This window comes from Phycodurus eques, chromosome 14 (genome assembly GCF_024500275.1).
Source record: "Phycodurus eques isolate BA_2022a chromosome 14, UOR_Pequ_1.1, whole genome shotgun sequence".
Lineage (NCBI taxonomy): Eukaryota > Metazoa > Chordata > Actinopteri > Syngnathiformes > Syngnathidae > Phycodurus > Phycodurus eques.
In genome coordinates, this window is record NC_084538.1 from 25,300,896 (window position 1) to 25,317,169 (window position 16,274).

General features: G+C 43.8%; 1 protein-coding gene across 4 annotated transcripts in view; it reads right to left on the reverse strand.

Moving 5' to 3' along the window:
* LOC133412651 (transcription regulator protein BACH2-like) overlaps positions 1–16,274 on the reverse strand; it is an 85,393-nt gene that overhangs the window by 58,000 nt on the left and 11,119 nt on the right. For all 4 annotated transcript variants that reach the window (XR_009769792.1, XR_009769791.1, XM_061696147.1 and 1 more), the window contains exon 2: positions 3,602–3,878. Coding sequence is in view for 2 of the 4 variants with exons in the window: in XM_061696147.1 (XP_061552131.1) it covers positions 3,602–3,862 (261 nt within the window). In the remaining 2 variants the exon portion in view is untranslated. The remainder of the gene's footprint in view (positions 1–3,601; positions 3,879–16,274) is intronic.

Consider the following 16,274-nt stretch of genomic DNA (forward strand, 5'->3'; position numbering starts at 1 on the left):
AAAATTATCTTCGTCTTAATTCTGACAAAACTGAAGTTCTTCTAATTTGTCACTGCTGTTACTAGGTTTATTGGCCCACTTCCCAAAAATATTAAATCCACTGGTAAGAATCTCGGTATCATCTTTGACCAGTACATGACATTTGATCATGATGTCTCCAAACTTGTCCAGTGCTGCTTTCTTCAGTTATGAAATACTGCTAGAATAAGAATTACAATTTTGCTCCCTTCGGCACTTTTAAGCACCCTGTATTTAAGTCACATCAGTGGTGAGAAAGTTTTTCTTCGCGAACTAGTAAAAAAAAAGTTCAGATCACCGTTCTAAAAATTTAGTTGCGCCATGGTTCATCATTCACAATTTTGAACCAAGTTCCCCGCTCCAAAAGTGAACTCGTTCAGAATGTTTTGGTTCTATCTCAATATGTTGCTGACGGCTTATTACCCTCAAAATATTTCCCCGATGTTGCCACCCATTCAGTCCACACTAGCTGCAGCTTTCAATCTCAAAAACATGATAACAAACTTGTTGCTTGAATGGTCTTATTTAAAAGGAGGAATTAAAAAAAAAAAAATGTTTTAAATGTAAATGGGGCTTTTGTCCTGAATATGCAAAAAAAAAAACATGCAACACAGTATGGACAAGGATATTGATAACTCTGGCTGACTATAATAACAAAATATTGATCTGAGCTCAGTGGCATGGTGGTGGACTGGTAAGCACATCTGCCTCAGAGTTCTGATGACCGGGGTTCAAATCCCGCCCTCGCCTGTGTGGAGTTTGCATGTTCTCCCTGTGCTTGCGTGAGTTTTCTCCGGGTACTCCAGTTTCCTCTCACATCCCAAAAACATGCGTGGTGAGGTTGATTGAAGACTCTAAATTGCCTGTAGATGTAAATGTGTGCGCGAATGGTTGTTTGTTTATATGTGCCCTGCTATTGGCTGGCGACCAGTTCACGGTGTACCCCGCCTCTCACGCAAAGATAGCTGGGATAGGCCCCAGCATGCCCGCTTCCGGACAAAGTGACGAAAAAACCTATATGTCTCATAATCTGAAGGTTGCTACAGGAATTAGATAAGAGTTCTTGATGACCAGAGGTCTTTTGTTGAGCCCAAAGACACAACTGATGATGCAGGTAGTGGATTTTTATAGAAAATTTAATGAAATTTAACAGGGGAATCTAAAGGGGGAACAATGCAGGGAAAAGCAAAACAAAGGACAGACGAACATTGGTAAAGGAGATTGAACTTGTGCTGTGAGGGTGGGAAGAGCCTGCGAGGTGACATTGAGTTGGGGGTTCGTATTCTCATTAATTTAAACCCAAATATGCACCAATCTGTACTTTAGTAGACCGCATGTTGGACTTACGTTGCGTGGAACATAATTTAGGCAGGCTGGTCGACCTTCCGAATGTTTGGCCGGTCCGGGGAAACAGGTGGAATTGACGGGAAAAGGAGGAAGAAAAAAAAGATAAAACAAGAAAAAGCGTTCCGAGTGCAGGGCGGCCGGAGACCCAGGGGTGGCGATAGTCCCAAGACGCTCAGACCAGACCTGTGCTGCCCATTCCCCTTCCAACAGAGTTTGCCCGTGAGCTGCCCAGGCACTCGCAAGGGTAGCTCAGGGCGCTGGCAGCGTGCCCTATGGCGGGAAAAAAGGTCTGATGTGTCCTCGCCACCTCGTGGTGAGAGGTGGGGCTTCCTGGCTGAGCCAGTCTTCGGCAAGTTGGTCATGCGAGCGAGAGCCAGCAAAGGGGGCTTCGGCCTTTATGCCCAGCTGAAAGGGGGTGGTTTCTCTGGGAGGGTTCATGCAAAGTTCTTAAAATATCGTACAACATTAAAATCCGGTGAAGATTATGATTAGTTCCTCCTGAGTTGCAGTAGCCATCCACCGCCTGTGGGTGTCGCTCGTGCTCCATCCATTGTCCCAGACAAAAGGAACACATGACCCTTTTAAATTTTTATCTTGGTATGCGGGACCAGCGGATTTTCAAGCTTTTTGGGTCAGTATCTTGAGCCCTGCACACAGGGGGGTCTTCTGATGACTGGGAGTTCAGGTTTCTGGGGTAGCTGTTAATTGATTTCAAATCCAGGTGAGGCGTCAGCATTTCTAGTCTCCACTTTGATGAGCTCCTTCGGACTGGCTGGTAATTCATTTAGCGTCCGTGTGAGATAAACCAGGCATCCCCGTGACCATCTGTCTCGGCGGGGGAGCGGAGACAGGGATGCAGTCCCGGTCCGAGTTTGGGGGTCATGGTGCCATCTGGCAAGAGGATGTCCGTTACACTGTATTGCAAAAGAACATTTTCACTCCCATTTACGCAGTGTCCCTGAACACACCTCACGCAAACACCAACTGCTACGTGGGTTAGTATGGTGGCAACAGCTGCACTGAATCCGTTGTCAAATACGATGTTTATGATAAACGAAGACGCCGAGCATGACGGCTGAACCCCGGCACACATCGGCAGAGAGAAAGGTCCGTGTTACAACCTTACACGTCATGGGTGCTCTTGTTGCATTTCACTATAAAATGCTACCACACTTTCGCTATTTTTCATCTTTGCTCTTTTCTTATCAATTCAGTTTTGCCTTTCCCGCACGAGCAATCAAGCTTTGCTTAACTTCCACCTTTTCTGCGATAACGTAATCGCGTTGTCACATCCGTCGATGGCAGCGATGGCAGCGAAAACTGTGATTCACAGTTTTGCTTTTCAATTTGTCTTTTGAGGCGAAAAATTTTAATTTTGACTTGCCAATAGTGATGCGAGACCGCTTAATTCGAGCCTTGCTGTACTTATTGTTTTGATTATTTTATTCCAGTTTGATTTTCCCTTGCTGTCATGTCTGCATTCTTGTCTACTTTGTCTAGACGCTTGTCTTTTTTAACTTGTCTCAAATTTGCATATTAGTTATGAGTTTGTGAAGTGCTATATAAATAAAAGCTTACTTACTGTTCTTACTTTCGTAATATGCTATATTGTCCTGAAAAGCGCTATGGAGACATAAACTAATATAACCTTCCCCTTCTAGCAATACCTAGCAATTGCCAGATACTAAGGAATCAGTGTAAATAACGATAAAACCTGAGTCTATTCTGTCATTTAAATTTTAAGAACTACATACTAATCTATGGTAACTGTATTGAATTTAAGGTAAACTATGTAGTTTGCTGTCTGGATAATTACTGTGTTTTTTGACCAATTGTTTCTGGATCAGTAACTTAGGAGAACTACCAGTTCTCAAAACGCAGACGAGCATCTCGCCAAGTAATCCCATTTTAAACTTTTTTTTTTTATTATTTGAAACTTCAACCCATTGGGTGATTTGGTTTTCTCAAACCTCCCAACCCACCACCCTATTTGCAGTTAAAGTGACCATGTTCCACTTTTCTATGAAGGCCTTTTACAAGGCTTTGAAGTGAGACCATGCTCCTGGATGATGAAAACGTCTTTGATGGGGTTGAGGTTAGGGCTCTGGGCAGGCCAGTAAATTACTGTAACACCAAACTTACACAACAAGGCTAATTTAAGACCCTGGTCCAAACGATTTTTGTAAAATGGTTTAAGAGTTGTGTGCCAATACGTTTGTTGGTATGTCTCGTTTACCTTGTCAGGGAGGTTAATGATGGGTTCTCCTGGTGGCCCATTGTATCCCAGCAGGGCTTGTAGGAAGTAGCGGCTACTAGCAGCGAGGACGGCCCTGTGTGCTCGTACTTCCCTGCCCTCCACCAACACAGTGACATCACACAGGATGCTCTGTCTCCGCTGCTCCTCAAGGCTCAATAACACATTGGCACAGTGGACTTTGGACTCGTACACATATACAGGCACTGCTGCCTCACTGTCCTGCTCATCACCTGCCGACATCACTTCCAGTGGCTACCTGGACAAAGGAAACCAGAAGAATACGGGTTAAAGACCTTGTAAAGTGAATTCATGGATTTGTTTCTAAATACATATGTCTGAAGATACTGTAATTAATAAAAACGTGCAAAAACTGAGACCAATGTAGTACTGAATTGTTGAGATGTAGCGTTGAACTCTTTTTCACCATTTCAGTTGTCCAGATTTTTGGGTCGTGGCTGAAGCATGTCGTGGCTTGGGGTGTGTAAAATATTGATTCCTCAATGCATTGCAATTGTAACCCCAGTTATAAGTATTGCACATGTCAAGTATATGAACAGTTGTTAAACCAACAAATAAGTCAATTAAATAGAGTATTAAAAATTATTTTAAGCGACATTGTAATAAGTTTGACTACCCATTGTAAATATTTCAGGAGGTGAACATTTTTATTTTGAGATGCAATATTGTGAACTCTGTTCCTGTCATTCCTGTCAATGTTTTTTTCAAAGTGCCCATCCCCCACCGACAAGTCTATCACCTGAGCTGCACATTGCTTTGCAAGACACAAGTAGGTCTTTGCCCTCAAGTCCCAAGTCAAGTCACAAGTCGAGACAGGCAAATCCTGTGTAATGGATATTGCTTTTTCTAGTCCACTCAGCTAATTCACTCAGCATTAAGACATTTTTGCATCTATCAGAATATGCTATCAATTGGACTAAATCAACAATACTCTCTCTCACGACTAACTAATGGAATCCTGTGGACCATATTATATATTCCCTGACAGGGAATATATAATATCTAGGCATTAACATATCAGCAAAATTTACATCGTTGAATAATTTAAATCACGTACCTCTACTGGAAAAAAATTGTGATGATTTAAAACATTGGAACAACCTACCTATTTCACATTTAGGGCATATAGCTACAGTAAAAATGAAAATATTACCACAAATTATTTATTTTCAATGATCCCAGTCAAACCCACAATAAAATGGTTCCAAATGTGAAGGAATGTGGCTCTATGTGTTTTAAAATTCCATCCATCCATCCATTTTCTGAGCCGCTTCTCCTCACAAGGGCCGCGGGTGTGCTGGAGCCTATCCCAGCTATCTTCGGGCAGGAGGCGGGGTACACCCTGAACTGTTTGTCAGCCAATCACAGGGCACATATAAACAAACAACCATTCACACTCACATTCATACCTACGGACAATTTAGAGTCTTCAGTTAACCCCTCTATGCATGTTTTTGGGATGTGGGAGGAAACCGGAGTGCCCGGAGAAAACCCACGCAGCTACGAGGAGAACATGCAAACTCCACACAGGCGGGGCCGGGATTTGAACCACGGTCCTCAGAACTGTGAGGCAGACGTTCTAACCAGTCGTTCACCGTTCCACCCCATTTTAAAATGTTACTTTAAAAATAAGAACAATAAAATTAGCCTCGCTACCCTTCAGAAAGCTAAAACAGAAGGGGACTTCACACACCCAACTTCAAACACTATTACCATAATTTCTCATGTAAAGTGCGCACCAATGTATAATACGCACCCCCAAAGTTGACCTCAAAATTCTGGAGAACACTTCTATCTATGATCAATGTATTTTTACAATGCATGATTTTGCTTCTACCCATATGATCAAAACATGAAGTATTGTCTCAGGATATTCATCTTTCCTTTGATTTCCTTCGTCGTCCTGTCCCTGGAGCTGAAAAACACCCCCACAGCATCTATGCTGCCACCACCATGCTTCACTGTTGGGACTGTATTGGACAGGTAATGGGAAGTGCTGGGTTTTCTCCACACATACCGCTTAGAATTACGGCCAAAAAGTTCTATTTTGGACTCATCAGACCAGATAATCTTATTTCTCACTATCTTGGAGTCCTTTAGGTGTTTTTTAGCAAACTCCATGCGGGCTTTCATGTATCTTGCACTGAGTAGAGGCTTCCATAGGGCCACTCTGCAACAAAGCCCCGACTGGTAGAGGGCTGCAGTGATGGTTTACTTTCTAGAACTTTCTCCTATCTCCTGACTGCATCTCTGGAGCTCAGGCACAGTGATCTTTGGGTTCTTCTGTACCTCTCTCACCAAGGCGCTTCTCCCCCGATTACTCAGTTCCCAATTAGCCTGTTCACCTGTGGGATGTTCCAAACAGGTGTTTGATGAGCATTCCTCTACTTTCTCAGTCTTTTTTACCACCTTTCCCAGCTTTTTTGGAACGTGTTGCAGCCATAAAATTCTAAGTTAATGGTTATTTGCTAAAATCAATCAAGTTTATCAGTTTGAACATTTTATATCTTGTCTTTGTAGTGTATTCAAATTAAATATAGGTTGAACATAATTTGCAAATCATTGTATTCTGTTTTTATTTATGTTGAACACAACGTCCCAACGTAATTGGAATTGGGGTTGTAATTTGATCAATAACGGGAAAGAGAATCTAATTTAGCAAAACCGGAGTGCCGGAGAAAGCCCACGCAGGCACAGGGAGAACATGCGGACTCCACACAGGTGGGGGCGGGGATTAAACCCCGGTCCTCAGAACTGTGAGGCAGACGCTCTAACCAGTCGCCGTCGCCCCCCCCCCCCCCCATGCCGCCCGCTTGAAGTCCTTTTTTACAAAAAAAAAGGATGATTTTAAAATGTATTCATTCATAGTAAAGGCAATCCTGACTGACAGCAAATAGTGGTAGCCCACTGCAATACTGTACACTTCTTGCATAATGGTAAAGACATAAATGGCTTCATAAAACTCTTGTGAGATGCACAATTTACATGTGATGTCCTTCAAACTTTGCTGATCCATGTGCATAAATGATCCTAACAACTCATTAAACCCATTACACTCTTGTCTTCATACAATCATAATAATAACGGCACAGACATGCAATTGTTCAGACAACTTTCACAAATTCAAATATATTCATTATCTCAGAAATAACAGATTATTTAGTTGTCTGCTAGTGTGTGAATGCAAAGTAGCTGCTTTGTCCTGGCACTTAGGCTCACAGATCCCTCTGGGTATTGCAACAACTTAATGAGGTTCTTCTCCAGTGGCATGCACGGTAGGGTTCGGCGTTGTTAAAACTTCACGATTCGATTAGATTGTGATTCTTTAGGTTGCGATTCGATTCGATATTGATTTTTTTATTTTTTTTTTAGCTGGCCATTCGATTTGATTCGATATTGATTTAAATGGTCTGATATTGATTCTATAAGAAATAAAAATACACAATAATTAAGAGTAAATTTTGACAATTTTGAAATATTTTTCATGCCATAAACGCATTTGTCGTTTGTCCTGTCACATTTTCGAAGCAATAAAACATCTGAAAATGAATATTTGCACATAATGTTTTTGTGAACAGCACAAAAGGTGACAATTGATTAGCACATGTGCCTCACAGTTCTGAGGACCCGGGTTCAAATCCAGCCTCACCTGTGTGGAGTTTGCATGTTCTCCCCGTGCGTGCATGGATTTTCTCCGAGTACTGCAGTTTCCGCCCACATCCCAAAAACATGCATGGTAGGTTAATTGAAGACTCTAAATTGCCCGTAGGTGTGAATGTGCATGGCAATAGTTGTTTGTTTATATGTGTCCTGCGATTGGCTGGCGACCAGTTCAGGGTGTATCCCGCCTCCCACCCAGAGTCAGCTTGGATAGGCTCCAGCATGCCCGCGACCATAGTGAGAATAAGCGGTATGGAAAATGGATGGATGGATGGAGTACAAAAGACAAACATGGCAGCCGTCTATACACACTGAAAATGTAAAGTGCATGTAAACAAAAAAAATGTCCTATTGTAAATTGTAATAAAAGTAAAAAAAAAATATTAAAAAAAAAAAACGTACAATAACTTATTTGCGCATATGGGGTAAAAAAGTAAATATGATGACAGCTCTGTATTGAAAAAGTCTGTATGTATATTTAATATTTCTTTACTTACAGTATTAGGGTCAGGGTTACTATTATTATTGGCAGGGTTTCTAAGTAATAAATGGTTTGAAATATCCAGTATCGCATCGCCAAATGTGACATAAAATGAGGTCGTCATCAATGTATTGCTCAAATTCCATCGTTACAATATGCAATGCATGTTTTGAACCGTTTCTTCTTTGTAACTCGATGGAAGGAGATTGTATTTATTAAAGAATTGAAAACTGCGTAGTAAGCAGAGGTAAACAACCACATGATCGCTGATTGGTCAAAAGTCAGTCGGATGCAGCGAGGAGACGATAAAATGTGACAAGATGCGATGTCAAGTGAGGTGGATTTTTTCGCCTGTGATTCCGAGTCGGAGGTCACCCGGGAAAACTGCGGCTTCCGTTGGGCAGGAATAAATGTAGACTTTGAGACACTTGGCATTTGGGCTAATTTTATTTGTTGAACAAGCCTTAGTGTCATAACAGCTGCTTACATTGCCAGAACAACGAAAAAGCCCCCGAAAAAAAACCTGGATCTCAATTTATCAAGGTTTAATTCTCTGGGCGTGGAATTAACCCCTCCCTGGGTGCACCCGGAAGGTGGGTGATCCCCATGACCATATTTGGAGTGTTAAGATGGCCACCAGGTGGCACTCTGTGTCCGTGAAGTAACCATACCCGCCTGTTGGCACCTCTCAGTCGAGCTAATCTCCCACCCGGGGCCCTTCTCTGCTATAATGCAAAACAGTCCTCTTTGAAAACCAGGACGCCTGTTATAAACCCAATATAGGTTACTGTCTGGGAGGAGAGGAAAACCCTAATAAACATACAACTGGTTAAAGGAAGTCCTTTGATGTAGAATTACAAAGAAAAGATGGTTGGCGTGAATAAAGATCTCCAAACATTTGGCCCTCTCAAAGGAAGTCTGACTTCAGTACAATTGAAATATACTACAGAAGCTCACAAACGGTTGAAAACTGGGTGAAAAAACCTCATGTGCTTTCGGTTTACAGTCAAAGAGGGTGCTGCAGATGAGATACATTGTTCCCTTTTTCACCAGCACGCAAATGTAGTTAAATATTGATGATATCCATTGCAGGGTGGTCATCCGAGAAGGGGGATTGCCCCCTTCCCCCCCATTTGCAGTCCATTCTCATTCTCCTGTTTCATATACACCTGTTCCTGAGAGCATCTGCACCACCTGTGCCTCGTTCACCCTAATTACCCCTTGCATTTAACCTCGTGTCTCATTCTCTCTCGTCGCCAGTTCGTTGTGCCTTGTTGTCGCGTTCCAGCATTCCTTGTTTCCACGTCAAAGACTCACAGTAAGACTAGACCCTGTTCCGATTATCGACCTCGCCTTTTTGCCTCATGCTTTTGGATACTGTTGCCTTTTTTGGATTGCCTGCCTGTGTACCGACCTCTGCCCGTATATTAAACCTCTCTTTTTTGAAACTGTCCATTTGTTTTGGAGTCGTGCATTTTTGGGTCCTATCCTCTGTTGCGTTCATGACAGAACGAACTGGCCATAACATGAACCCAGCAGACTCAGACCCGGTATGCAAACCCCTTCAAGCGCAGGGTCAAAGCCTCTTGAAGCAGGATGAGCAGCTTGCGGCCCTCCACCTTCATCTAGAGGGAGTGTCAGACCATAGGGATATTATGATGAGACAGGTGGCCTCACAGTTTGAAGTTCTTATGAAAATGATTCAAAAGAAGGAACCAGTTGGCACAACACCCGATACCGCCACGGTACCAACATTTCCATGTGAAGCAGTCACCATGCAGCCACTTGCCACCGCCGTTGCTGTCTGCCCACAGCTCTCTCGACCGGAGAGGCTCTCTGGAGATTCTGGGAATATTAAGCCGTTCATCACTCAGTGCGAACTCCACTTTGAGCTGCAGGCAGCTGCCTTCCCCACTGAGCGGTCAAAAATCGCTTTCATCATTTCCCACCTGACTGGTCGTGCGGAGGCGTGGGCTACTGCTGAATGAAGCTACAATTCCGCTGCGTGTCATTCGTGGGCTTTTTTCGTAAAGACTATGGAGCAAAATTTCAGTTTTCCACACCAGATCGTGAGGCAGCTCGCTCCCTTGTCACCTTACAACAAGGCAAGCACAGGGTGTCAAACGCGATTGAGTTTCGCATTCTAGCAGCTGAGAGTCAGTGGAATAACAGGGCACTGCTCGATGCATTTTTTTCAAGGACTATCCCCTGCCATCAAGGATCATTTGGTCCCGCTAGACCTGCCGACCGATTTGGACACTCTCATCGCTCTCGTCGTAAAGATAGACAAGAGGCTTTTGGATCGCGAGCTGGATGGAGTTCTGCGCAGGGCTGCGTCACTGCGCACTTGGAGGACGAGCCTCGGTAGCCAGCCAAACCAAGGCAGATCCCCTGTTGCCGGTCTCAATCAACTGGCTAGCGTCACCACGGAAGAACCCATGCAACTGGACAGGTTCCGTCTCTCAGAATCAGAATCATCTTTATTTGCCAAGTATGTCCAAAACACACAAGGAATTTGTCTCCGGTAGTTGGAGCCGCTCTAGTACAACAGACAATTTTTTCTCTCCTGAGGAACGTCAACGCCAGCTGAGGGAAGGGCAGTGCTTTTCAGGTGGTCGGGTGTTCTTCACTGACGGCTGCTGCTGGAGACATACATGTGGAGGCTGCCCTCGTTGAGGCCCAAATTCTGATTCCACACGCTTTGGTCTACAAATGATTTTGTGAAACCCTTCGTTCAAGCTGCAGAACTGCTGGCCATGTGTAGGGCACTGGAGATATCTGAAGGTCAGAGTGTTACTATGTATTCTGATTCAGCCTATGTGGTAGGATGCTTGTTTGTTGATTTGGCTGCATGGAGACGACAGGGTTTTGTTACGTTCACTGGAGATCCAGTGGCCCATGCAGAGCTGGTTCAACGACTGAGTGAGGCTATTGATAGACCAGTGGAGGTTGCTGTGGTCAAATGTCCAGGACATGTGAAAGCGAGCACACTGGTAGCCCGGGGGAATGGCGCGGCTGATGCTGCGGCTAGGAAAATAGCAGGCTAACAAAAGGATGCTGAAGGTAACTACGTTTTTAAACAGGATCAGTTGATTGACTTTCTCCCTGCAGTAACAGTTGATGTAGTGCGCGACCTACAAGAGGCGGCGCCAGAGGAAGACAAATGTAAGTGGCAAAAGAAAGGTGCTGTGTATGACAAGGAAACGCTGTGGTTTGGCCCGGCAAGAGGCGCTAGGAGACTGGTGTTACCTGCAGAAAAGTTCATGTGGTTAGTGGTTGAGGAAGCACATGCCCCGACACACGAGAGTGATGTGTCAATGCTGAACAAGCTGCGCTTTCGTGGCACCCTGATCTTCTGCGTCAGGTAAAAGAGTTTTGTGTTTCTTGTTATATATGTCAGAATTTCAGTGTTGGCTCTACAACGAAGAGGGAACTGCAAAACACTGAGATGTGTCGATGCCCCAATGATGTCGTGGTTATGCACTTCACTGACATGTTAGTCCAAGTCCAAGGAAAAACATACCTGTTAATGATTGTCTACACTTTTTCTGGATGGCCCGAAGCCTATTCTTGTGCAAAAGGGGACGCACCGTCCGTCATCAAATCGCTGGTTAACCATTATATCCCGACACATTGGTTCCCACGAGCAATCAGATCAGACAATGGTACCCATTTTACGGTTAATTCGTTGGCCACGGTCGAACGTATACTGGGGCTCAAACACAAATTTGGCTCAGTCTACCATCTTCAGTCCCAGGGCCATGTGGAAAGGATGAACTAAAAAGGCTGGCAAAAACATGCGCACACATAGGGCTTAATTGGGTCCATGCCCTGCCCCTTGCTTTGTTCTCCATCGGGCAAACTATTAACCGTCGGACAGGGTTCACCCCTTTTGAACTTCTGACCGGCCGCTTGATGCCTGGTCCAGACTCGGCTTCGCTCCAGCCGGACGTGGAACCGCCAAAGGGCTATAGCCCAACTGGGAGCAACTGTCATCTCTTGTATCCTCGCTTTGTGTTTCAGATCCCTCTGTTGCAGACGTCCACATCAGTGACCCTTCCCTTCCGTTTCACGTTTATTTGAAAGTGCTCCAAAGGAAGTGGGTCTGAACCACGCTGGACTGGTCCGTTTGAGGTGTCAGCTCGGACATCTCATGCCATGCTTCTCTTTGGAAAGGGGGACAAGTGGTATCACAAACACGCCCTGCGCAGGCCTCTATTGTGGAGTAAAAACAAATAAATAAATAAAAATAAATATAAAAATAGGGCCTCTCGTGCCTGGTGATCTTCTGCTGTATTGTGTATGCTGGAGGTTTATTTTTAGCGCTGGTATTCGCCGAGGTCGTTTTTTTACCTATTCTCGTTTGTTTTCATTCATTTTTCATTTCTTTCATCTTTGTGTATGTGTGTATGGATATTGTTTTTTGGTGTTAAATTGATCATTTAACATGGGGGGAAATATGTACATCCTGTATGTCTGGGTGAAGAAGGTCATGATCATGACTCTGGTGATCTCCTTGATTATAGTTACAGGAATCTATTTCGGAATGCCCTCAAAACAAGAAGAACGAGTGGGAAAGAGGGCCGTGAAGCCAACAGGGGCCCTAGAGTTGAACTACACGCTGGGGGAAAGGATAGTTTAATTTGTGTAAGGTGATAGATTGTGTAAACTGGGGCGATCCGGCGGGAAACGACATTTACTTGTGCGCTTTGAGTATAGGACATGGAGGAGCTAACCGGTACCCGGTGAACCATAAGTTCAAAGCGAACCACCAGGTAGATTTGTGTTGCAGCTGGAAGCAGGTGATTATCCACTCGAAACCGGGATACTGGGAGCCAATGAATGATAGAAATTGGCAGTGGAAGGACAGGATCGAACTGGAAAAAGGTAGTATACACCCGGTAACCCCTGGGGAGTGACACCCCGTACTGCTGACCTTGTATAATATAAATAGCCCCTCGTGGAAAGAGTGGGGTAAACCAGTGTCAACCTTTACGGTCTTAACCTTGGGAATAGATGTCTCAGGGGCCGACCCCCTAGGACAGATTATTATTAATTGGCTACGACCGACAAAGAAAATTCATCTAATTTGATAATGAGAAAATTTGCTAATTTACCAGTATCAAAAAACGCGGATCCGGTGGTTTTTAGAACCTCTAAAGCTACGGGATATGACCTAAATAATGACTTGAGGGTGGGGGTGGTATACCGTGGTGTGCTACAGGGGGCTAAGGGACGAGCGGTATGAATTAATACAGGTCATTTTTGTCTTAAAGAAATTACTGTGGAAGGTAGGGACGCAGTCAAAATCTATCATAAGGACTGTCTTGTCTGTGCTACTATGAATAACCTCAATTGGATTGTTAACCCTGTGATGCAGGAAAATCTTACTGCTGCTAGTAAGTTCGAGTCAACCTGTGCCTACCAGCTGATGACTAATGACAATCTGGGACCACGTGTATCCACTAAGTTAAAAGGCGCTCCCCTCTATGATGTCGAAATGGTCCCGTCCCTACCTTGCATCTCCCAAAATAAGAGTAAGGTAACTTTAGGCCCCAATAACAAACTTTCCCCATCAATTGGCCACCTGGATCCACAGTTTTGTAATTTCACACTTTTTATTGACTATTATGATGCGGCCCGTTTGAGTAAGACGAGGTCTGATTTGTGGTGGATGTGTGGTGACGGTCAGTTGTGGGACTTCCTGCCCAGTGGATGGACAGGCACTTGTGCATTGGTTTCTATGATAACTCCCACAGTGATTAAGCCTCTCTCTGAGCAGGAAATCAACCATATGGCAGATTTCACCTGGGAGCGTGAGTGGTGGGGTAGCTTAACCCGCTCCCGCCGTGTGGTCAGTGGCTTCAACTTGGGTGGAAATGCTTGGGAAGCAGGAGAGGATCCCACCTACTTTGACGCCATTGGAGTTCCCAGAGGTGTCCCGGATGAGTATAAAGCTCGCTGTCATATTGCCGCAGGTCTTGAGAGAATTTTTATATGGGTAACCTTGAATAAAACGTTGATTTTATAAATTACCATCATTACCAAATTCAAAGACTGGTGAATTTCACCTCCCAATTGGCAGAAGGTGTCCATGAGTAACTATCAGCTACCTCTCTTATGGCATTCCAAAATAGGCTGGTCCTCGACAGTATGTTAGCGGAAGAAGGGGGTGCCTGCTCTCAAATCAAGGGTCACTGTTGCACGATTATCCCCAATAATACGGCACCAAGCGGAAAGATCAGCTGTTCATATATACTTGTTCATATACACAGAGCCATGAAAGGTTTGCAAGCCATGTCTGTTAAACTTAAATCAATGTCTGGAGTGGAAGACAACCCATTCCATAGCCTGCTGAATAGGATGTTTGGAAAATGGAAAGGTCTCATACTGACATTGGCAACTACCATCGTGGTTGTCATTGCTGTGCTTGCTTTGTGTGGGTGTTGTATTATTCCTTTTCTCAGGAGTCTTGTCCTCAGGATTGTTCTCAAGGCCTTTGAGGGGAAGGACCACCACGGCCAATATCAGCTCCTGCCCCTGAAAGAGGACGTGGAGACCATGGGCGCTCCGTTGAACGACGCCTTTGTATCCTCTTGTTTTTTTAATATTTGCTGTATTTAGTTTGGGCTTTATTGAGTATTATAGCAAACTAGGCTGCGTGTTTAGGGGGTGTTGATCTCTGATTACCAGAGATCAAAAGGGGGATTCATGTAATATATGGTTTTATTGGGTAACTAGTCTGGGTATGAACATGGGAGTTTTATTGCAGGGAGGATAACATGTAAATCAGATAAGGGAGTGGGGATGTGATGCAGGAAAGCTCCCAGCAGGGCGCATGTTGAGGCGGCGGGGAACATCTGTTGGAGACGACAATGGCTGCGGGGGGTTGCTGTAAACATTATGAGAAGCAAGAATGGCCAATGGCCATCATTCTGCAGAGCAATGATGACGTCAATGAACGCTGTAGCAATCAGACGACAACGATTCCATACTTCCTCTTTGAAAGATTGTATAAGTCTGGGGCAGGAACAGATAGTTTTGTTCGGACTACGCTATCTGCTAAGGCTACGATAGGGGTAGCTGCGGACCCAGAGGTCTGAAGTATGTATATACTCCAATGTCAGTAGGAAATTGGGTGGTTTTTAACACGTCGTTATAATCGTAGTTAATTCGCGAAAACGAACACGCTAGGAACCGCGAGAGTTAATAGGTGATTTTAAACACAGGTTCCTTTAGTACACAATGTGGTTGTTAAGCAGGGCACAAAACAACTGATGATCAACTCACCATCTGCTCCATGTCTGCACTAATCACTGCTAACCAAATCAGATGGTTTGCCAGATTTGCAGAAAGGTTACACAGTAGACCAGATAAAGAAGAAATGCCAACACCGCAAGGGGATTGCAGATAAGCATGAGAGGAGTTGAATGATAGCTGGGATACGCTCCAGCACACCCATGGCCCTAGTGAGGAGAAGCGGCTCAGAAAATAGATGAATGGATGGATGGGTTTTTAGCGTTTATTTTAGTCTTCAAACCAACGTAAGCGGCGATGACAGAAAAAAAAAAAAGCTTAATTAACATTGAGCTAAAACTTCACCGTAGCAACTTTACATCACAATGAATTGAGACAAAATTAACATAAACGTTGTCTCACAGTATGACAAACACTAACCTTGTGCCTCAACGGTGAAAATCGGGAAAGGAATCAGCGTTTTATAGCATTTGGTTCCATCCATTAAAAAAAAATAAAAAATAATAATTTAATTGGTGTGTGTGTGGCATGTTATGCTACTTTTCGAGTTCCAGTGCGTACGCTTCAAAATAAAAGCCTACAAGCATAAAACAGGACGTCATGTTAAAACTTGCACATATAAAACCATTTGACTTCCCATTTGACTTCCCCACTTCCCAACAGTCCCATTTAACTATTTTAACAATGCTATATTTAACTTTTACATTAATTAATGAATAGTAAGTCAATTGGGTTAGTTCCACGCACATTGCCTTTTAGTTTATGGGTTTGATATTGATACTGATTATAAAGAACCCCCAAATGTCATTTTAGTCTTTGCTGCGGGCTGCAAAGAAAATGGATGCTTATAATTTGGACACCCTTTATTTAAATCATGCAAACTTTTTTGACCCAACCCCCTAAAAGAATCGGAATCGAGAATCGTTTGGAACCTGAATCAAAATAAGGAACCGGAATCGGAATCGCTCAAATTCAAACAATGCCCAACCCTAATGAGCACAGAAAATATCAAATGGGCACCCGGTTGAAATATGTCACTTTTGCATTGTATTATGTCTTATGACTCGCAAATAGTTGGCAAATAAAGATGATTCTGATTCTGATTCTGATTAAATCATTCAGAAGTTGACTTGCTGGTGTATTTTGGATCGGTATCTTGCTGCAGAACCCAAGCGCGGTTCAGTTTGAGGTCACAAACTGAGGACTATCCTTCAGAATCTTCTGTTAAATAGCAGA